General features: G+C 36.3%; 1 protein-coding gene across 4 annotated transcripts in view; it reads right to left on the bottom strand.

Annotated features, from left to right (window-relative positions):
* Positions 1-417: 417 nt before the first annotated feature.
* Positions 418-24,830, bottom strand: part of YAP1 (Yes1 associated transcriptional regulator) — an 87,557-nt gene continuing 63,144 nt past the window's right edge. The window contains exons 5-9 of one of the 4 annotated variants that reach the window (XM_058845798.1): positions 18,008-18,189; positions 16,542-16,589; positions 9,351-9,481; positions 5,350-5,462; positions 418-4,740 (exon numbers count right to left, since the gene is read on the bottom strand). In XM_058845798.1, the coding sequence (XP_058701781.1) occupies positions 4,502-4,740; positions 5,350-5,462; positions 9,351-9,481; positions 16,542-16,589; positions 18,008-18,189 (713 nt within the window). In that variant the 3' untranslated portion in view covers positions 418-4,501. Of the gene's footprint in view, positions 4,741-5,349; positions 5,463-9,350; positions 9,482-16,541; positions 16,590-17,995; positions 18,190-24,830 lie in introns of all 4 variants that reach the window. The other 3 variants (XM_058845789.1, XM_058845814.1, XM_058845806.1) reach the window with 3 other exon arrangements.

The following is a 24,830-nucleotide window of genomic DNA, read 5'->3' on the forward strand; positions in this document are numbered from 1 at the left end:
GTTAACCAAAAATGTATCTGCCATCCGAACATGGCAAGCATTGTCTGCAAAATGTGGATGCTTTCTTCTAGTAGATACCCACATGTTCTGTCACGAGGTCTCACTATAGTGCCATTTGCAATTAAAGTATTGTTTTACACAAGCTGCATGATGCTCACCAGTCAGTCTCTTCATTACTGCAAGCACACAGAGATGTATACTTTAATGTTAAGCCTTTACTGAAGCCAGTGGAACTCATGTCTCTCAGGTGAGCTTGCACACCATATTTGCAGAACTGGAGTTTATGACTACAAAGGCAATGACAAGGAGGACAGGAACAGACACACTAAATTGGCATTCCAACAATTCAATGCATCTGTCTTACTGAAGGAAATCATATCTTTACATACTATTGAATGTTAAAAACAAACAAAGATGTTTAAGCACAAAGTATATATTTATACCAAATAAAACAACTGAAAAAGTATTACATAAAGAAAAAATAATGTAACAGAATGTACTTAAGTACCTAGCTTACAGTCATGCTCATATCTAAAAATAACATTGTTAAGTAATATATATAATTTTGGACATAATTCTCTAACATACAACATGATTCTGTGATTCTAAATGTGGAGAGTAGTTTTTCCATGATACAGAACACAAATTATTTTATACAGGCACACCTGCTAATTTATATAAAAAACATGCTTGTAAGTGAAAAGGTCACTGTAGTACTAATTTACCATGTAGTGTTAATCATGTTGAAATTGTCTCTTCTCCTTTTGCATTGGTGAGCGCCAACACTGAACGGTACAATATTTGATCCATATGGTTCACTGACGCTGCAACCTGTTCCCAAGCAGTAGCCCTGCCTGGGTGTTAACAGTACAGCTCTGTACAGCCCCATCTGTCTGCATATAGTGTATTTAAAACTAACAGCTATTACACTTATTACAATGATTTCTGTTTCAATATATACATCAGTATAAAATACTACCCAAAACACTTTTGCATTTCAAACAATTTTAACCACTTCATCAAATAACGCATTTGCAGAATTAAAAAAAAAAAATCCAAATTAATATTGATTGCCAACAGTACAGCATCTCTATGGTATGTTTCCTAGTAGGTGAGAGAACGGAAATGTCTTAATTAAAATAAGTATCACAAAACATAATTAATGTTAAAGCAGTTCAAGGATTCCCAGTTTGTCAGTATCTACCCTAAGCAGTGCTACCCAAATACAGTAAGCCATTTAGTGTTTCTACAATGAGAATAAAACATTCAAATTTTAAAGCTGTGACAAACACACAAAAGCAAGGAAAGATAATTTGTTCTGTACTCATTTCTGTTGTAGCTAGGTAGAGCATGTCAGGAGTTTGCACTCAGTGCATCATATCTGGTTGTGTGCATGTACTGGGGGATGAGATGCAGGAGAGCAGCGCTGCACAAAGGGACCTGGGGGTCCTGACTGGCAGAAGGTTGAACATGAGGCAGCAGTGCCCTGGCAGCCAGGAGGGCCAACCCTGTCCTGGGGGGCATCAGGCACAGCATCACAGCCGGGCAAGGGAGGGATTGTCCTGCTCTGCTCTGAGCTGGGGCAGCCTCACCTCAGTGCTGGGGGCAGGTTTGGGTGCCACAGTATGACAGGGATATTAAACTAATAGAGAGTGTCCAAAGGAGGGCAAGGAGGGTGATGATGATGAGGAAGAGCCTTGAGGGGAAGCCACTTCTCATGGCTGAGGTCACTTGGTCACTTGGTCTGTTCAGCCTGGAGGAGGCGAGGGGAGATCTCATTGCAGTATACAGCTTCCTCATGAGAGGAAGAGGAGGGACAGGTAAAATCTCTTCACTCTCAAGACCAGTGACAGGACCCAAGGGAATGGCCTGAAGCTGAGTCAGGGGAAATTTAGGTTGGGTATCAAGAAAAAGCTCTTCTCACAGAGGGTGGATGGGTACTGGAACAGGCTTCCCAGGGAAGTGCTCACAGCACCAGCCTGACAGAGTTCAAGAAGCGTTGGGACAACACTCTCGGGCACATGGTGTGAAGCCTGGGGTGTCCTGTGCTGGCCAGGAGCTGGACTTGATGATCCTGATGGGTTCCTTCCAACTCAGCTTATTCTGTGACTCTCTATGTGCTATGATACCTGGATACAACCATGGAAGACAACTGAAATAGAATTAACTCTGAATTTCCTTGCTGTTGTGGTTTTATGTCAGATCATTCAAGTTACGAAAACTTAGTGTCTTTTTCTTTTCCTGAAGGGTAGGAGAGAGAGGAATTCATATTGAAATTGCAAAAATGCTACCAAAATCCCTATCCTGGACACAATACACTGCTTTAGGAGCTACTGTGTCATTGCACAATATAAGTGGCCTATTAACTGCTGAATTATTGATGTAGCAGAATATATATCATTATGAATGTGTTTTAAAAATTGTTATTTTAAAACTTGCCTGTATCCCATAACAAGCCACAAAATTTTGTGTTTTTCAAACACTAATACATTTATGTAAAGTAATAAATGTACATTTATAGTGGTAAATTTCAAATCTCTGCCTCTGCTGCTTCAGTTTTTAAAATGGGATTTAGTTAAGAGTCGTCATTTTCTTTACATCATCTTAAACCAGAATTATTTCTGAAGCATAAAAGAAATACAAATGGCAATAATAATATGATGGGTTTTTTTGTTTGTTTTGCTGATTTGTTCCTAGCTTAAAAAAATAATCAGTGTCTTTAAAAAAATGCAAAACAGTAAAACCCAAAAAATCTCTCCTCAGGAGAAGTCCCTGCTAACTGAGAGTTTTTTTCCAAATCTAAGTTTCACGCTTACAGTATCTTTATAGTCATGTTATACACCCTTGAAAATAAAGGCTCAATGTTGATAATGGTGACAGGCCCTTAATTATAGAGGTGTTAACTGGTGACACTTTTTCGTCAGAAAAAATCCTAAAAGCCCCACAAAAATTCATAGCTTATAGTGAAAGTTTGATTCTTGCTCGTTTTGTTCATTTAAAAATACTCTTTGGAAACTTGTGTCAACTCCTGCAGACAACTTAGTGTTACATCTTTTCCTGTTAAAATAAAAATTATTCATATTCACCTCTACCCCATGCTAATCTCTACTACTAATATACACTTCATTACCTGCTCATGTCACCATCTAACACATATCTTTACATTCTTCTACATATAGTGTCCAGGGCTTATTTTTCACCAAACTCTTACACTTAGAAGTTTTTATTGAGAAGTTTTTTGGTGTTCTAGCCTTTACATTGCAACACACAGTGATATTAATAGTTCAGAATTTTTGTCTGTGTTAACTTAAGAGAAACTTCTTATAATTTTTTTCTCCATGAAGGATTTTAAAATCTGAACTCATTTAGAGACCAAAACTGAAAACCAGAAGAGAGATTAGATGTAATTTTAAAATGGTTCTGCTACTTTAAAATGCATTTAAAATTTGTACACATGACAAAGGAGTCTAACTTTTACATTGCTGTAATCAGATTCTAATTCAAAGTCTCGCAAATACACATGAAAAATAAGCCACTGGTCATGAAATCTAATGATTACATTCAAAGCTAGCCTTTAAAAAAATAAAAAAGTTACAGGCAAAACATACTGGTTTATGTACTCACTAGCTTATCAGGCTATAATAGGCATGGTTTAAGTATAAAAAAAAGCAGACAATTCAGATTTAAATAAGACTGTGTGAAATCAGAAAAAACCCTTAGATTTCACTAATAAAAAAAAACCCAGAACACCTATAATTACTTCCCATCCTACAGCTACAATTAAACCAACTAACAAAAATAATCAAAGTATTTTTGACAAATGGAAGTTAGGCTAGAGTATGTGGCAACAATCAAAGTTCATATATGTTTCTATGTAAAATGACTCATGATTTACTATAACATAAAATACGAACAAGAGCACTTTGTGGCTAATGCAAGAGCTACTAGTAGGAACACTTAATGCCAGTCTTCAGCCCTCCTTTACATCGTATCTCCAAATCAGTATTGACTGCTTTTGACCAGATACATCATTTTTGGCTTGTCACCCCAGTATATCATGTTTTACCACTTACCACAGGCAGCAGGAGACAACTAGCTGAGCAAACTACAAGCAGTGACATGCAGAAATTAACTCTCAAATCTGAGTACTTAGATAAAATGATATGCAAGCGCACACTAGGACAAAAGGAATGGCATTCGTCATCCAAAATAGGCTCATCATTCCTCCCCACCCCCCTTGAACAGTAGTTGCAACAGCAATAGAAAAAGATCAAGAAGATGTCTGTTCTTCAGAGTCAACTGTGGAAAAAAGTCAGCAATATATAACAGCAGCGATGGACAAGGAAGAGCAAACCCAAAGAATCTTGTTGAGTATTTGTTCATTTACTTTTTCTGAACACAAGCCAATGTGCACCACACTGGCTTGTTCTGAACTTCAGATACAGATGTCCTAATCTCCTTAGATCCTTCACAGATTTAGAATTCAGTCTCCCTGAGGCCCCTATAACCAAGTAAGAAAACTCTCTTTATCTAGCTTGGTGGCTGCCAAGACAGATTCCATGTCATTAAGGATGTCAGAGCTCAAAGCCTCTTGCAGACTTGGCATCAGTTCTTCTCCTTCTATATTCATTCCATCTCCTTCCAGTGTCCCAAGGTCCACATTTGTCCCTGGAATGGCTTCAAGGTAGTCTGGGAAACGGTTCTGATGGGATGGTATGTTACTTTGGCCGATACTGTCACCTAGTTATAACAGAAAGATGGATATTAAATATACTGGAAGTACCAAACCTACAGTTTATCAGGACAATTGGTTAAAGGTTAATCATGTACCTCTTGCATCATACAAGCAGTGTGACTAACAGAAATCCATCACAAACCCCAAACATAACTTGACTGCATGCAGATGTACAAAGAGTAAGCCTTTGCTTCCAACTTCAACCTACTGACCCAGATCTTTGATGGCATTCAGCATAATTTTATTTTTACACTTGAAGGAAAAAGACAATACTAAGTCAAATATAGTTTTGGAGTAGGATTAACAACACTGGACGAGGTTCTATTCTTAGCTGTGAACAACATTACTTCAAAAAGCAAAGAAACTTAAAATCCTTGTAAAAACAGGAGTGATACTACTTACGAGCAATTTCCCCATCCTCCCAATACAGTTAATTACAAATATATTTTTTTCACAAATCTAGCCATAATGTTTCCATCAGAGAAATAGGGGAAATCGGAAAAGGCAAAAAACAATGCAAAAAGTGTCACAGCTTTTCAGAGTTGCTTGTTTTCATTGCAAATGGATACAAGTGTATTTGGAAAACATGCATTAAAAATGTACACAAACCAGACCTGTATCCATCTCATCAACACTGTTCAGGAAGTCATCTGGGGTTCTGGGTACACTGTAACTGCTCATGCTAAGTCCACTATCTGTGCTTTCATCTCTGGAGTGATATGTTCCACTGTAACAGAAGAAAAGGAGGGAAAAAAAATTATGGTAGAGCACTGAAGAAAATAAAATTGATGCTTGTTTTGAACTAATTTATGGGCTTTGAAAACACTGCTACCATGAAAAATCCCCCATTCTAATAAAAAACTGAAGCATTTGTTTGCGTGAGACACCTGGGTTTTATTTTGTACAGAACTCTTCCAATTGAAACCATATTATTTAGACTCAATTTAACTTGATGAGAACACACCTAAGCAGCTTTAAGAAACTGCCTACTTGTGTTGTGCATAATTTTGATCTTTTCACACCCACCCACAGCTAAAACCTTTCGAAGCATATCAGATAGATAATCCATACTGATTAGAAAAAATAATAATAATTATGGTGCTCCCTTTTATGCTTCCATGAGGATAAAAAAATTACTTCTAACTAATGTTCCCATGTTTAATTAACCACTTTAGTGTATTTTTAGGTCACTGATGTTATAAATAGTTGGAACTTCTTTAGCAATTCTTCAATTGTTTCCCACTGCTGCATTACTACTTGTTCAGTCACACATGTCAAGGCAAGAGAGCACCCAAATATAAATCAAATACTGGTACAGAAGCCATCCTATAAACAAACCCTGCTCAGAGTGATCTTGCTGACAGAACAGTTAACCAAACTGATGGCATGGGGCCTTACATGCCGTCACTTTCTTACTGCCATCTCTTGCCAGTGCAGCAAGCAGTACCAAGAGCATGGAAAATGTGGGATGGGGAGGGGAAGAAGGCCAGTGTATGGAATTTATATAGCATGGTTTTGGTAGCAGGGGTCTGCAGGTATTGCTGTGTGACATAGCAGGAGCAGCTGATTCCACGCCAGCCAGCTGCTTCCAGCTGTCTCCAAAGTGGTCCAGCTGCCCAAAACTGAGCCCATCAGTGAAAATGGTGGTACCTCTGTCCTAACATATTTAAGAAGAGGGGAAAATTGCTGAACAGCAGATGGGAGAGAGGAGTGAGAACACGCGAGGAACAGCCCTGCAGACTCCAAGGTCAGTCCAAGAGGAGGGGCAGGAAGTGCTCCAGGCACTAGAGCAGAGATTCCCCTGCAGCCTCTGGTGCAGCCCTGCTGTGCCCCTGCAGCCCCCCAGGAGATTTAAGGAGGAGCAGATATCCACCTTCAGCCTGTGGAGGATCCATGCCAGAGCAGGCTGACAGGACCTGTGGCCTCCATAAGGAGCTATTGAAGGCCACCATTACCTCCCTCCCCGCTGCATCTCCTAATATTCAGTTTTCACTGAATATTTTCAAAATCTGTATTTCTTCAGGTTATGGTAGCATTTACTGAGAATCGCTACTGATTTTCCATCCTGCATCCTAAATGAACATCAACTTGATTTACTGTTCAAATTATCATTTGAAGACACACTGATCCTCCTCATGATGTACTTGTGAAGCATATAGTATATCCTTTTTTGTCAAGTATGAAGAACCAAAAAAAATTATGAACAGCTATTCAACATCAGATGCCAATAGAATGCTTTCAGCCATGTAGATAAATACATATATAAGCATACATATATTTGATTCCATGAATACATCTTTGCCATACAAGAAAGGAACCTAACATTTCTTTAGAGATAAATTATAAATATTTATCTTTTTTTAGATTGATTTAAAAACAGAATCATCACACATTCGACACAATCCTAGTAATTAAACAATTTAGAACTTCTGCGAACAAAAATGCTGGTTTACTTTATGGGACAAAATACTAAAAAAAGAACTGAGACTATACTAAACTAAATCACTCCAGTGGCGAAGGCTTTTTGGCTGTTGCTCTCACACTTGGAATGTCCAGCACTTCTCTTCAAATCACTTCTTAGTACACATTTCCTCTTTCTTCAACAAGGATTTGTTCATTTAATAGTCACACCACCCAAAATTACCACATGCAACTAAACAGCATTACCCAAAATAGAGTGGATTCTTCTTTAACTAATCATTGCTAAAATATGTGTATACAAAAGAAAGACTGATTTAGGAGTTAAAGAGAGAGCTACCATCACTACCAGTATAAATCTAACCAACAAAAATATATAAACAAGTGTGGCAAACCAAAAGGTAAAATAGTCTAATGAAGTCTGCACTGATGAATATCCCATTCAAAAAAAAAAAAAAAAAAAAATCAAATATACCATAATGACGTAAGTACTGAAGATAGCAGGCAGATTTGATTATGCATTTTAAACCACTACTACGCATTATCTCAAATCGCTCTAAAGTAGTGATTTTCTGAATTTTTTTTATGTTTCGATTATATAGGCAGCAGAAAATATTAAACGACCCAAACTCTGAATTTATGACTTTGGGGCCTAAATTTAGTACTGTCTCACCAGGAACTTTATATACACCCTATAAAGATAGAAGGGAGCATTTCTCCAAGCCTGAACTTTAACATAAGGAGTATCTAGAAGATCTTTAGGTCAAAACTATTGGACTGCTTTCTGAGACAGCAATACATATTCACAAATGTCCTTAAAAAACCCTTTCCCACACCGATATGACAGAATTAAGTGTGGTGCCACACATACACCAGCCTAGAAGAAGACAAATATTCAGATCAAAATCCAAATTAAGATAATCTGAACTCATGTCAAATACAGATTTTCAGTATTTTGCATGGGGTAAGGGCTACATTTGGAAAAAAAAAACAACAGTTAAACATATATGCAACTAGGCAAGCAGTATCTTTTTGCACTTTGCAGTAAATATCAACCTACCATAAAATTACAAAATGTTAGTTTGCACTTTCTAGCTTTTTTCCATTTTTAGTTAATGGCAAAGACCCATCAAGTTTTATTTTATGTGTGTAGACTCACAATGGATAAACTGCATCAGTCCACTGCTGTGGTCATTTGAAACCTGAAGATGCATTTCCTTCAAGTCAGAAAACAGGGTTTGAAAATGTGAGGACCTGTGTGATATGTGATGGCAACAGCCTTCCAGAAATTCAAGCTAGAATGTTCCTATACCACATCAATACCATCATCTATCTAAAGAGGCTTTCCATAGGAGAGCAGGTCAGGTTTAAATTGTCTTGTCTCTTTTATTTCTTAGGACAAAGCCAGCACAGTCGAGGCTCACACAAAAACACCCTACAGGATGAATTCCATGTAGGATAATCCCTCCAAAAAACATAAAGTTTTCCAATTATAATTGCCTGTGTAGGAGATTTTCCCAAAGGGATTTCCCAAAATACAGATATCATTAATCTCAAGCTGCAGCAGTGTCTCTAAAGTTGTAATGTTTGGTATGAAGAATTTGCAAGCTGAAATTTGAACAGTATTTCCAACAAAATAAACACTTCAAGTCAGAGGGATTCAGGAAAAAGTTTTATGAAAGACTAGTCAATAATGTAAGATTCTAAACCTTGAATAAAAATATCCACTTCAAAATAATAGAGCATTTAAAATTAAACATGCCACTATTTGTAGACCTAACATTAGCGGAGTAAAAATACTGCTAAATACCTGAAGTGGAGGGGAGGGGTGAATGGAGAAACCTTAAAATGAACCTCAAGCTGTAATCCTAAATGTGCCTCACAGTTCATTTGATCTCACAGCGAGCTATTCACAAATTCTTTGAGTCAGTAATTTGAAATGACTGTTAGTCAACAGATTATGCAGAGGCAAACATGTTATGACTTTGAATAAAAACCTTCCTACAAGTCTGAACAGACTACTTCCTCCCACAGGAGACAGCTTTTAATCTTCAACTTTTACTAGACTTGCCATTTAAGGAAAGATTCATTTACAGCTGTGGCTCTTGGCACAGACAGATGTTCAAAATAAACTATTACATGTACCAAACAGAATTTTAAATCAAATTTCTTTCCTCTAGTAGCTGCTCCTACAAACCTGTTAAGAAAGGGATCAGAACTATTTGTAGTCATTGTTCTCAGCTCCTGAGACATTCCAGGAGATGACACGGGGTTTTGAGATCCACCGTCTTGTTCCATTGTTGGAAGCTGGCTACGGAGAGCCAATTCCTAGAACAGCAGGAGAGGGAGAGAGATCATGTTAGGCATTTGAACACACTTTTTGGATACATAAACATGTGACATTATAGATAACTGGTGTTTTTACTGCTTCCAGTTACAAGAGTTAAATGAAATTAAACTAGTTTCTGAGGACAAAGCAAGAATCTGTACTGACTTCAATGAAAATGCAAGTTGCAGCAGCCATGGCCAACTGTAAATGTATTTATGGGTATAAATATCTGTATGCTTACACAAATATTTTCTAGTTCATCTCAGTATCTTTCTGCTAAGTCTATACTTAAACTAAAACAAGAATTGTTAATACCATCTGACCCCTAATATAACCAGTTTAGTTCTGCTAAATAGCATTTTATCCCCATTTCTTTTAAATTCTCTTTTAGTTTCTAGCTTCCTTTGTACCTTTCTTGTTTCAGTCAGCAAACTTTCAAGTCTCTCCCTAAAAGCTTCCATTCAATCCTCTTGTTTGAGGCATGCATTTGAAATTTCTGACTGTTCAAATCCGTGATTAGCTCCCTAAGTAAATTTCAAAGCTCTTCAAATTCCAAGTAATTTCTTAGTAAGACCAAGACACTGCACTTCTGAAGTTACAAATCTAAATTGCATATAATTTTTTACACATGTGAATGTTTACCAGCTTGAATCAAACCATCCATTGTAATTACTAATTAATGAAAGTAAGTGTTAACATAAAATGCATTATATTAAAGGTGGACAGAAATAAGTAACATTTTATGTAATTTCCAGTGACCCTTCTCCCCTTTTTAAACAAGTAATCCATGAGTTACACATGAGAAAATACAGTAATTTTCTTCAAGCAGCTCTGTTCAAACATCATCAATGTCTCACCAAGACTGAGCTTTGTTAATGCAGAGACTGGTATATCTATTGACTATCTTGTCACCATTAATGGCAGTATGTGACTTCCAGGCTGTGCCTGGGAAGATAATCTCCGGCAAAACCAATCCTGTCAGTCTTGACAATACTCAATATTTCTCACTTGTAAAATGAGATGTCTCCATCCATTTTCAATGATAAGCTTAAAAACTACTATACTGTAGTCTTTTAGTATGTAAAACTAACTTTTACCCAATTCTTCTTCAAAGTGATTTCTTTTTAAGCAATCCTAAGGTTATTTTATTTCCAGCAGACGATGTATTGAAGCTGCCCTTCTGCCTGGTTTTCTTTTCTGTTCTAATATGCATATCCTTCACTCCCATTCCTGTGGATTACTATTCTACATGTATTCTACATTACTATTCTACATATTTATGTCTTATACACGAAAATTTTCTCACTACAGTTGGTCAGATCTCTGCAGAAAGTGCACAAGCATACCACTGGTTTTTGTGCTCATCACACCCAACTGCTACTTCAAGTAAACCAAATCCTCTGCTCATCACCACATATATGGCCACTGTTCTAACGAACAGTAATAATACTCCATCTCCATTTTCAGATCACAGGATACTAAGCATCTTTTAATAATTTCTAGAGGCTTATCCACATGATTTTCATTTGCTTACGTTAAAAAACACGTCAAAAGCCTACATAAAGACATCTTACTGCACAGCTAAGTTATATGCAACCTTGTATCAGTCACAAGTTACCTGATATACAGGTAGACTCATCCATTTGAAAAAAAAGAAAGAAAAAAGTGTTTTTCCCTGGAATACTTCCCAGACAGTGATCTGAAGAAGGCAGAAGGTCTTAGAGCAGCTACCCCAGAGGTAGCTCAAGAACTGCTCACCCACATGCTCTGTCCTTTTCCCCTTCCCTCTTGGCTTGATCTGTACATTACATCTTTATTTCCTTGGGCTGCAGTTCCTGATTTGGAGGAAGAGGAGGAGGCAAAAGTGCCAGCAGACTGCAGAAGCAGCTTGATCACACACCAGCACCACAAAGAGTGGTAACAAAGGAAAACCTACATAGCATCATTTCTGTATATGAACTAAACTGACATTTTATCTCCTTTGTGTGGCCTTTCCAATCAGGACTGCCTCTAGATTCAGTAGTGAGGAAAATAAGAAAACCATACACATCCCCTTTTCAAGAGCTACTGACACCAGGAAAGAAAAAAACCCACAATTTTTCTTCTGTTACCATAAGAAAAAAAGTCAGTACAAACGAACAAGAAATTTGGAAAAACAGGGAAGTTATCTTTGCATTTTTATGAATCCTCAGAATGTAGGAGAGGTTGAAGTTTCATCAGTACATGAACTTAAATAGTACGGTAAAAATAAAGGTAGCTGAAGACACTAGCCATCTAAAACAAAAAAAAAAATCTCATTTCTTTAAAGGCCCACTAAAGAGATGTATTAAACCAGGAGAGAACTATATTTTGCCTATTCTTTGGCATGTACTACATATTGAAACTAGTATTTTTAAAATTAGTACTACTTTTATCTTTTTTTCAACAACATTGCTAAAAAATGCAAAACTGCAACTATTTTTAACTATTTATAAGTAGCAGTACTGCTACTTTTTCAGGAGTCAGGAGCACTTTCCCCTCAAAAGAATGTTATTACTCATCTAAGTAATACATTTATGTCATTCTGGGAGTCTGAAAGAGAAAGGAATTACCAAAAAAGACAAGCTATTAAAAAACAAACACGGGGCAATTTTTAATCATCCTGCAAGATAAGGTAAGTTTCCTTAAGCCCTAAAGAGTATGTTAAGACTATTTTTCCTAAAAGGTGTATAAAATGGAAGCTGAAGTGTTGCTTGAACAGTCTTTTCACTCCTCCTTCCTTATAGACGTGTTTTGCAATTAAAAAAAAAAGTTGTATGTTTTCTATACTTGAAAAAAAATGCATGGGAGTGTCCAAGTCTCTCCCAGCTCCAAACAGGGCAATATGAACTCTAGGCTTTCAATTCATGCTTTAAAATATATGCTTTATTAGGCGTATTTAAAGTCTGGAAGCAAAAAAAAACCTATGAAAAAATCCTGGCTTAGATTTCTATGAATTAATCTCATCCTATTTTTCAAGTATGTTAAACTTGTTTTAAGTACCTCTGGGGGAAAAAAGCTTAGTATTCCTATTGTTAGCAAAAAGCGGAATTTTGGTAATTACAAGGAGACCAAAATGATCTGTCATGTCCTTAAATAATTTTAAAAATAAGGTCAACATTATGTAATTTATCTGGCTGACCTCATCTATATTCTTTTTTCATAATTCCATACAGATTAAGTTTTACAGGAAGTTACAGGTCATTCACACCATGTCCAAATTAACTTTATAAAACTACCCTTTTCAGAACATTTTTATCTTCACTGGCTTTTGAGGAAATGCAGACGATTTGTGCAACTCACTTATATTCTTACTGTATTAAACCCATGATATGCTACTCAATTTGGCTTGATATATCCTGATAACTGGTTTTGAAAATTTACTTTGAAAGTGCCAGCTTAAACTTTTCTGTCCCCAACCATCCAACCATGTGGACCTTCAAATGATCCACCAGCTTTCCTGGGATGGGAGAGAAGTTGTAGGGGAAAGAGAAGACCACAACACTTCTGGGCAGATTTACAGCACCAGTTGCTTCTTCAGATTAGGTGTTTGCATTCTTGTGAGGGCCAGAAAGTTACAGCACATATACAAAAGAAACAGGGAAGACATGTGGACAGATGGAAGACAAATGAACTCAGCGATGAGGAGTTGGGCAATTTGTGAGGACTAAGTGGGAAGCGATCTGTTCATTGCTTCAATCACAACAACCAGCACAGCCAGTGAATGCACTTCTGATTTACTATACAGACTTTTAAACAAGGTATTTATCCATACAGATCTACAGACATGAGCAAGCAACACAGTTATTTTGTTGATCTGTAAAGCTTAGAAGCAAGCTAGAAACAAGTAGCAGATACAGAATGAGCAAGCATATAAAGAGGAACTTGTCTTATAAATGTGTAGTATGCTGATCTTACTAGCAAATACTCTAATATTAGCAGCAGATAAATAAGAAATCTTCCATTCTCAGGACAAGAAAATAGTCTGCACAACATCCAAGAATAATGCCATCAGTACCTCAACATTATTTGCCTCTATTTCTTCCACAGCACACTGTAAGGGAAGAATTTGTTACTCAACATCTGCACAATTTTGCAACATATTCAAAACTTGATGGACATCTGCTCTACATTAGAAATTGTTGACAATCAGATGCTAACTGCAGGAAAATCGAAAGAGAGCTAGCGGGATGGAGTGAAAGTCAAGTCATTAAATCTCTTTACTAAGACAGATAGACATCTTCAAGGTTTCACAAATAACTGTTTATGATGAGCACAAGTGACTGAACAGATGCTTGGTGTTTTTAAATTTCCTGAATGTATCAACAGTTCCTGCTGATACACAGTAAGCTGGAAAGTTATAGAACCTTTGAAATTTTTAGAATTTCAGTAAAATACATCCTCAAACAAGAAGAGTCTCTTACAGTCCTTGCTACAAAAAATGGAGCTGAGCAATTACTCTTTCCAGAAGGTGATAAAGCTTCCATACATAACACTTGGAGTGTTAGGGTCACCACAGGATACTACAGTATCATGTCAGAGATACAAAAACCTGGCAGGGACACTACAGTTACCCAGTACCAAAAAAACCTGACCGTAGATATCAATACAACCACAGTACTTTATCCAGGCTTCAAGGGGAAAAATTTCAAGTAGGATGAGGATGCTGAGCTAGATGACCTTCACCTTCTAACCTAGTGATTGTCTGACATGAAAAGCTCAGAGAGCCAGTTAAAACTTAAGGAACATTTCTCAGATGTTTTTAATCCATCTATACAAGAGATTTCATTAGAGGCAACCTTCAAGAATTCCGGTGTTACATAATTTCGTTAAAAATGGAAGACGCTGGCAATCACTCTCTAAAACAGACTTAGCCTTACCAGAATTAAGAACACTGAACATAGGAAGATTTAATTTTTAGTATTCCTTAAAAGAATATCTAAAATTTAGCAAGAGAAGCAATTACTCTGCCACCAAGCACAGTTTTATAATCAGGAAAGCAGGTAATTCCTCCAAACTTCATTAATTTTATTCAAAAAGAAAGAAAGGCCTGTCAGGAAAAAAAAAAAAAAAAAAGAGTTGAACAAAGAAATTTTTATTCTTTCTATACATCTTCCAGATTCACTAGGTCAGCTGTGATTGATCAGATGCACAGATTGGGACTTCAACAGCAGCATCATCAGAGAAGATAGACTACATTTGCCTCTACAGTACAAGGCCTCAAGGAGCATTTAGAGAGCCAGAACCCAGAAGCAGTTCTCTAAGCACTTTCTTCCACCTGTGGCTGATCATTACATTACTGAGGTGATATGAAAACACAAAAAATATATTTAGATGGTACAACACAAACAGTCTAGTATTATAGAACTTTAAATTGACATGATTGCCCATTCTTCTACCCAACAGATAACTCACACACACCTTGACTCATTAGCAAGTGCAGACTAATAGGACTGATCCCAGGCAGGGTATGGTAGGAAGCAAGTTTAATACAAGTGGAATCCTGATTTTTGTATGAATCCTTTCATCAGCTCCCACTCCAAATAAAGCAGAGTGACCACTACATACATATTTAATGAATTATCAGTATAGTCCCTTTGAGTTTTTGCAGTTTTTTAGGATTTAAAGCTCCAAAAACCTCGTCTTATAGATTTAAGTATGAAACTGATAACAAACTTCTCCATTTCTTGTATTTTTTTGAGCTGGCAACAGGAAGAAATTGGTGGAAGAGTGAACAATGGTATGACAGGGCTTCAGGCATAGAAGAAAACAGAATATACTTTTGGCATTCCCTAAGAAAAACAACCCCTATGAATGACCTAATTATGACAGAAGATAAGGTGTTTTCAACTGGTGTGGAGGAGTCCTCCTTCATTTATTCTCTTGTATACCCACAATTCTTGAGGACTTTTTTTTCCCCTCCAGAATAGGATCTAATATTGATTGATAAGATCATTATGTGGCTAGTACTTTGTAAATGAATCAAATTACTACGTCTCAATTAAAATGCTTCTGTTTAAGAGCTGCTCTGATATTGCCAAACAAGAAAGTACTTTTTCCATGGTGTCAGCACTAAGGTCTCTGTTTTTCAGAACTAGTAACATAGGAATTTTGTGGTACTCTTCAGAATGCAACAGTACACCAGTACTCACAGCTTCCAAACAGAGGATACTTTCTTTTATTTTGGTTTTCTTGCCTAGTGCATACAGAGGTTTTTCTTAAAAAATGAAGTACAGTACAAGCCAATATAAATATTGTACTAAGAACTGGTAGATTCAAATACTGTTAGCAATAGTAAACATGAAGTTCTCTCAATATATCCATAAATTCACCCTTCCAGAAATTAATTCTCTATTCAACTTCTTTAGAGACTAAGAGAAGACCACATTAAACTATTAATTTTGCTTCACATTTTGCACAATTTTATTGTGGTCTGAACTTGAAAGGCTTTTCATAACTGTTGTTTCCTATACAGAAAATGTATCTGTGCAAGAGCCAGTTAAATGTCAAAATGAAAAAATTATATCCGCATAGCAATTATTTTGTTAGTCTAATCTATTAAGTAATTCTGTTATACTATGCATGTTTAAAAATCATAACTATTTCAAGTGACTTTTCATTAAATGATAACAGATATCCTTCTCTAAGATCATACCTGCTTAAACAAACTGATAAGAACATTCATACGAACATTCATACTACCTTAGATAGTTTGCTTTAAATAAACATCTTGATGACATCAGGAGTGGAACAGCAGTATCCTCAAGAATGCTGAACAAGAAGGTTGTTTTCAATGTAAAAAAATGTGCAATGAATTCCTCCTTTGCTCTTAAATATTGATATAAAGTTGTGGTAATGCAGCACTCCTAAAAACAGTGTTAGGGCCGTGACCAGAAAAGTGATTCAAAAATGTGCATGGCAGAGCTTGTTTTTTTTTTTTTTTCTTTTTTAGAATGTTTTCATGTAGCAGAAAGTTCCCTGCTAACCTAATTTAATGCTTTAATTTTTCTAATTATGCTGAAACATCAGTTAAGAGCCTACCTGATGTTTTGGAGAATTTGCTGTGCTGGGATTGATATTCCGCAATGCCTAAGAGTAAAAATAAGATGGATAAAAATTACTTTAGCTGCATGGTTTACTATGCAGGCTGTCTTATAAACACCATCTTCTAGTATCAAGCCCCCGAGACAGGCCAGATGAGACAGGATAAGGGAGTTAAGAAACTGTGAAAATCATGACACAGTGAAACAAAACTCAGAGATTTACCAAGGATGCATATTTGACAGATAAGCTTAATGACTAAGGGGAACAACACGAAGAAAACTGGTTGCCACCTGCTCCAAAGTTAGTCAGGTTCTCAATGACAACTGAGGCAAGAAGACAATTAGAAGGCCTACCTAGAAGCATGCTAGCATAGGGTAAAATGTCTGTTTGTGGATTAATTGCAAAGCAGGAACAGCAGAAGCCCAGGTGCTTAAGCAGAGAGGAAGTCCTGATGCCACCTTTGCAATGTATTCTTACCTAGAGTACCATAAAAAGTAATGGCTGTAAAGATGACCCATCTAACACCAAGAGATGCTGAAGATTTCTACAAAACAGTCCTTGACTACAAAGGGGATAACGGGAATCAGATTCCAGGACAGAATACTGCAGGTGATGAAGAAAGAAAAAAGCTGTCTTTGAGGACTTTAAGATATTATCCTCTTCTGATACAAGGCCCATCACCCAAAGTGAAAAGGAAAGGATTTTAGAAGGTTTTCCTCAAAGAAAAGATTAGTGTTTTTTCTGGCAGTGTCAAAACCCCAAAGAAATATCTTAAGTATCTAGCACAGATGGTAGTAACTCTTAAAACATTCAGATTGAACAATCGAAGCAGAAGGCTTAGACAAAAGGAGATCAAGCCCGAATTCCAATCCAGAGATGGCAAAGTCCAGCCCTACACTTAAGTTTGAAATTCTTCAGCATAAGAAAACCAGCGGTTCAAAATGCAGCGCAAGTTATTGAGTTGTTCCATGCTCACTCCACCGTTGAACAGGTAAGATTCTGGCATCTCCTCAATGTATCTTATATAAACTTTAAAAATACTTCAAAATCCTACAGACTGCAACATGTTCTAAAACTGAAGACTTTCCTCCACTTAAAAGGGAAAACTAAAGTAGCTGTGGGAAATAATTTTTGCATGACTTGGAACTCAATGAATATGAACTATATTCTCAGGAGGAATATCCAATCACATCAACAGTCCATGTTGTCATCCTTATAGTTTGTAAAGACTGCTCTTTAAGAGTTTTGCTAGAGGGAGGAAAGCAAAATCCTTGAGTCTAAATAATCAGGTACTTTCACCACCAAGCTTATATAAATAAGAGAATGAATTCAGACCTATTTAGAATGCAAAGCTTTTTGTACAGTCACTGGTCTTTAAGACTTAGTGAAACAACAACTTAGAAAAATCAAAACATAACATACAGAAGAAATAGTGGAAGTAGGTGTCTAACCTGTGGCCTCACCTGCCGAAGCAGTTCTTGATGCTTCAGTCTCAGCCTTTCTTTCTCCATCTGTAGCTGCTGAAGTCTCATCTGTTGCTGTTGATTGGAGCTACTCCCTCCCATCACACCACCCTGGGGACTCTGAGGAGCCAGAGGAGGTGGCTGTTTGACTGGAGCACTTTGGCTGATTCGCTGATTCATGGCTAAGGAACCAAAACAATAAACATTTAAAAAATAAATTCAAACAAAGACATGGAAGGAAAGTATTATCCATGAAAGGTATAAAATAAATCTACAAAATTACAAGGCATGACTGTAAGAAACATGCAGTTACACTGATGTTCGAAGTGTGAAATGTATGCTCATGTGTGAGCAATCGATGGGTGTAAAATTAATGCAACAGTCTAATGGTTAAGACTACATACTTGTTCTAAAAGCCGCTGAAAACAGTTTAATGTGCTAACTGGTGAAAAATTCAAAAGTGGTAGTAAAATATTTCATGTTGAATTAGGAGAATCTCTCTTCTTTCTAATAAACTATTCTCACTGCAGATACAAATAATAAATAACTTGTTTTATTCATGTGAAATCTTAGGTTCATTTAACTTGAAAACACACAGAATGACAAAATGGATCATTTCACTTTTACTGAAAACAATTAAAAGCTACACATTGTGGTGCAAGGTCATGCAACCAGCATTCACATCCTTGTCACATCAAGATTTTACAGTTAGAGGCTTCATTTAGAGTTTCTTGGCAGGCAAAATTAGAGTTGGTACAGAAATTGCATATAAATTATACAGCCATAAATACTGACATCAACATAGGAAACATTTTGCTAGCGCTTCATTTTCTTTTACCCCTCAGAACTATGCATTGTATTTTTCCTGGGGAGTGGAGAAGACAAAATGCAATCTTGTAAGCATAATGCACCATGAGAATCTCCCTCTTCCCCTATAAAGGCAAGGCCTAAGACAATTTTATTTTATGCACCTATTTGACAAGCCTGATTTCTCCCTCACATGACACCAATATGCTTAAAGTCAACACAGGCACTAGAGTTCCTAGAATGAAAGAGAGGGTGGGAATGGCTGGCTGTATTACGATGTTTCCAGGAGCTTTCAGTTTAGAATTAGCTCTCCATCTTGTTCTTTCTAACAGACTGAATCTGTTAACAGTCACAGTAACTCTGCAGACTGTATTTGCTGAAGCAGTGATGGGAGAATGGCAGGGATTTTTTTTTAATTTTTTTTTTCTGGGAAGGGGGGATTATGGTTTACAGAAACCAAGAAAAAAAAAAGAGAGCTTCTTTTAGGATGACAGGGTGAAATGGGGCAAAAAAAACCCCATCTGTAGAATTAAGTCTGAACTAATGTTTTCATCCTATAGAGGAATCCTGAAATACTAACATTTCTAACTACCATATGAAAGGAGAACTCTCTCACAAAAAAAAAAACTGAAAAGCTCTTCAGTCTGCACTGTCTTTTGAGTGTTCAATTTAAGGTACAGTAGTGCTGTTCTTCTGTTCCAAGAAAGCCAACGTATATTTATCACATAATACTAAACTAGTTAGAAACCAAACTCTGCAGTAAACCCTTTCAACTAATCCACTGACCCAGCACAGACTTAACAGTCTAATGGGCAGAACGGTCATATTTTCATGAGTCCAAAACACATAAAATGTTGTCAAATAGCCTAAAGTGATTTGAAATAGTATTTCATGCAGTTACTTGTTAAAGGGCTTCATACATATGATTGCTAATATGATAAAACTTCCTGTAAGGTAGGTGAACCTGTGAAGTAGGAATAGAAACTGGATCCCAGTACCAAGCAGAAACTACTAGGGCTGAAATTCAGCTCTAAACAAGTCTCATCCTGACCCAGGATCAAAAAAAGTTAGTGGCAAAATGACATTCCTGTGGTTCAAAGCCTAAAATCAAGCAGTTGATGTTACGAGACATCTAGCACCACTTCACCATCAGAACTGAACTTCAGGACAGAAGGTGACCAGAGTGAGCCAATTAACCAGATTTGCCACATTAGCTGTGGTCCCTAGGCCAGCAACAGGAAGTTTGGCCCCAAGACACTAGAAACTGTTAAGCAGAAGTTCTAACAGCAGTCCTGTAAGGACGTGGACAGCGAACATTTAACTACAAGCACCAGGAGCTCCAATGGACAATATCTGCTGGAAGCTTGACAGCAATTAGACAACCTTTGCATATCAAGGCTTTTTTTTTACAGTTTTAGACAAGCTAGACATGACAATGCTAGAATGTGGAACAGATCTCCTTTCTCTCCAAATCTGGAACCAGGACCATGCCTTTTGCCCCATATATCTTACTCTCTTTCACCTTATAAGCAGAAATGAAGGGATTAGTAGGGGACAACAGAAAACAGCCTTCTGCTTAGCTAATTCTGCAACCCTATCCAAAGTCTGTGCTACCTCTTAGAAGTTCCAGGATCTATACCCTGCTATTAAACAAGATGGAAGGTCAATTACAGTTTAAAGTCAAGAGGGAGAAAAATTAGAAAATTACAATCACCCGAAATGAGCATATCTAAGTTAAAAGCAAACTAGCTTGTAAAATTAAAGTATCCAAAGCTGAAAAATGTAAATTTTCTTCTGGTTAAAAAGGCTCCATTTATAGTCTAGTCCCCAGTTTCCCCATGAATCATGGTTTCAGTGTCCTACCTCAATGAAGTTCACAGGCAAGTCATGTTACAGATAACCTCATAAACATTTAACAGTGTCCAACCTTAGTTAAACACCTCAGTGCAGTATCACTAACATTCCTTCAACATGTTATGAATTTGTTTTTCCTGCATGCACCATACAAGTATCTCTTTTCCAGAAATAGGCAGCTTTGCATTTCCTGCTCTGCCACTTTCTGCTCTTTTTATGTTATGTATGTGTGTCTTTCTGACAGCTGCTTGCATATTTCTGCTCTCTCTGACCACTGTTTGCTCCATTCTTCTCATCTACTGACTTTGCAATTTTAACTTTAAGAAATAAATCATGTTTCTCTGATATTTTTCACTTTATTCCCTTATCCTAGATCCCCAAAATGTCCTCTAATGTTAATTTTGAAAGTCATATTTCTAACTAAAAGAATATCTAAAGCAGGAGTATCACAAGATACAGAGACTTTGGTGTATACTTAAAATTCATCAATAAATATTAGGAGATAACTTAATGATATGATTTGGTAACTATTTGGAAACTGAATCTAAAATTCCAGTTTTTAAATTATAATTATTATTATTCACAAATTTTGGTTAAAAGGATGTTTCTGAACATTTTATTATTTCAAGAAAGAAAATACAAAAGACTTCAAATAATAAGATTTTTAACTGTCCATAGAACAGATCATAGAGATATTTTTATATGAGCAAATTCTTTTTAACCATGAAATTAAGCTAAGTTAGGATATTAGAAGATGCTGCTAAATTAATTTTACTGACTTAATATATCCAAATGAAGAACCGGTGAAAAAACCACAAATATAGTACTGATGATTTTCATACACCTTGGTGATTACACAAGTGTGCTATCTTTAAGGGAAACTCAAAGAAAAATGTAATTATCTATAATTTCCAACACAGTATTAGTGAAAAGAGGGAGGGAAACACATCTTGTTTCGAGTGACAGGAAAAAACAGAGGGTTTTAAAGTTTTTTGTTCTTGCTTTGGGGTTGATTTTTTTTGCTTGCTTGTTTTGTGGGTGAGTTTTTGGTTTTTTTTTTTCTTTTTACATTCCTATTCCCCATTATTTACCAGGACATGACGGCAGAAATCTGCACTCTAAAAAAGATGCTTATCAGATAGAAGATTTTATTTTTTTTCTATACCTCATGCATTTGTAATGATCAGCACATCATTGTAATGATCATGCACAGCTCTTTTCAAGCACTTCAAATTCAAAGGTGAAGAGCTTCATTTTATCTATCAGCTAGGACTTACCAGTTTCTAATGCATCCTGCTCCTTACCTTCCATGGCTATGGAATGCATTTAAATAAGGGGCTCTGCACCCACACAGCAGAGGCTGCAAAGACCTCACAGGCAGAGCAGGAACAAACAAGTCTTTGTTTCTAGAAGAGGGGGGATTTGAGGGAGGAGGAGGGGCAGACAAGTTAAAAAACACGGGCAACTTAAGACAATAAAAAAGATCTTGTCCTAAAATATGGCTTCACAATCTGCAGTCAATTGCAATTGCTGCAATACGGTTTTGACAAAATTACTGGACTTCAAATGCTACTCATTAAATGTTCTACTGTCTGCAGCAGAAATGTCTCTTCTGTACTGTACCAGAAAATACCTGACAATTCCTGAAAAAGGTTTAGACTGTTGTCTACATTGATGAAAAAAAAAAGAACAACCAAAACCCAAAAAACAAAATCGAGAGAGAAACAATTACCAGGCATTGATGCTAGAAAGAAAAAGCCAAGAAATTTTTAACAACTCAAACTTAAGAGGCTAATTTCTCTCTCAAGATCCTCTGTCAGTTGAAAATCCCAAGTCCCAGGGACAGTTTGCAGTAACACAGCACCTCTCCCCTATGCAGAATTACATGCAAAGACTGCACCCTTAATGATTAGTAGACACAGCTGAATGTTTGAAGTTGTTTCCTTCTTACGTATAATTTCACCCTTCAAAGGTAAACCTAATTTTAATCTGCAAATTTGAAGACATTATTTAGTTGAACAAACAACAAGAAAAAAGATCAGGATGTGAGCATACTATAGCTGACTGTCCTTACTAATAAGAATCAATGTTTTCATTGGGGGAACTAAAAAAAATCAAACTTGTTCCCCTTCAGCTTCACTTTGAAACTAGACAGCTATTGTGCATTATTTTTGGACATAATCAGGTTTTTACCTGGTGCTAGTTTGCAACACTTTAACAAAAGCAAAAATCCTCTTTGATTACATTTAAAAGAGCTGTGAAGAAAAACAAAAATACCAGCAGGATTTAAAAGAGTCTCAGAAGTAATAAAAATACATTCCAAGGGACTTTTTAAGAAAGGTTTGGTACAACAGTTTGTTGTTTAATCAGCATGTAAGTCGTGTTTCTGGATTGTACTTTATAATACATTGCTACGTTTCTCTAAGGAAATCCCAATCACAGTTTTATAATGCTGGTGTTATAAAACAACCTAAAAAATAGCACAATAAAATATTCCATTGCTTTTAGTCTCTGGTTAATCTGACAGCCCTGGATCTTAGAATATGGGGGAAACCACAAACAGACTGTTCTCTGGGATCATTTCGCTGCATTAAGTGTACAAACAAATCTTAGTGTCTTAGCAAACAGACATATTCAAAGACTCTTGAGCTGAACTTTTGGTTAAAGCAAGATATATCCAACGAAAAACCTATTACATAATCATGTCCAAACTACAGATTGGTTACTCTGCATTTATCAACTAGTTTCATTCAAACTGAATCAGTATTTTAATTTTTGTTTCACTACCACTACTGCACCTGCTGTTTGAAATAATATAAATTAAGTTCCTTCTTCTTTGATAAATCTGCCATTGTTTTAGAAGACTTTCTGTATCGTCAAATGTAGATGTGTAATAGCTGGACTGACAGGAGCACTGTTAAGACACCAGCACATACAGCTAGACTCTTGAACAACTGATAAGTAAACCAGAGTAAAATGCTGTGTCAGTTCTTTTCCTCTCATAGCAGTAAACAGCAGATTTTATAAAGCACTTTCACTCAATGTATGCCAGTTTCAGAAGAACTGAAATATTCTGGCTAGGCAGAAAAGCAAATATAAATTATATTCAGCAGTAAAGCAAGTTAAATAAGTAGCTTTTAGGAACTTTTGCTCAGTGCACACATATAAAACAAAACTCTTTAAATAATGGGATCTTACTAAAACACTCTTTAAACTCTTTACACAACACTTTTTCACTTTTTAAAAATTAATCAATTTTAATTTTGGAAGACTAAACAAGTTTTAAATTACTTGACTTACAGAATGCAACTGACTCTGTAAGTATTAGTACTACAGAACTATATAAGACACACTGCATTGGACAGATTACGAGAAGAAATATGAATTTTTTCTAAATTTTAAATTTAAATTCTACGTATGCAACACTGAAGATTACAGTAAGTGCAGGAATCTGAGCTCACCAAAGCCCCATACGTCTGTCCACTGACTCTCTGGCAAAATATATTTAATGAAAGCTAGTCCACATGTTAGATTTAATTAATTTAAAGTTTAATCAGCGAAGAGTCTACATAAGGCTATTAGCTGTGAACAGTTTCACTATTTAATCACCACATAATATTTCCTGGGTTAACTAATGAAAAGACAAGCTTATTCACAATTTCTTATAAAAATAGTGTGATAACTTTTTAAATGTAGGTTTCCTTTAATTTATTTGAGTGGGACAAACCCTGTATATATGAATCTGCACATCTTCATTTTTCTTTTTAAATTTCTGTCATAAGCCCATTAGAAATGGTTAAACAGAAATTTCAAAATCCAGTAAAACCTACTGTAAAAAAAAAATCAACAGTATACTGTCAAGAAACACGTCTATATATAAGAAACTACCATCATGTTTCAACATGATTGAATTCAAAGACAAAAAAACTGACGTGTCTTTGAATTTAAGATCATATATGATTAGATATAGACTATAATTACTGTGTGTATATATATTTAGATTGCAGATAATGAATTGTGTTCAAAACCATCCACCTTCAACTTTTAACACAGTATGCTCATTAACAGGGAAGTGCAAACTGCTGTATTAGAAGGATATGGTGGAAAAAATGTCCCTATTTGGAGTGCAGTTTCCTTTCACTATCACAGCTGCTTAGCACAA

The sequence above is a fragment of the Poecile atricapillus genome, chromosome 1 (assembly GCF_030490865.1).
Source record: "Poecile atricapillus isolate bPoeAtr1 chromosome 1, bPoeAtr1.hap1, whole genome shotgun sequence".
NCBI lineage: Eukaryota > Metazoa > Chordata > Aves > Passeriformes > Paridae > Poecile > Poecile atricapillus.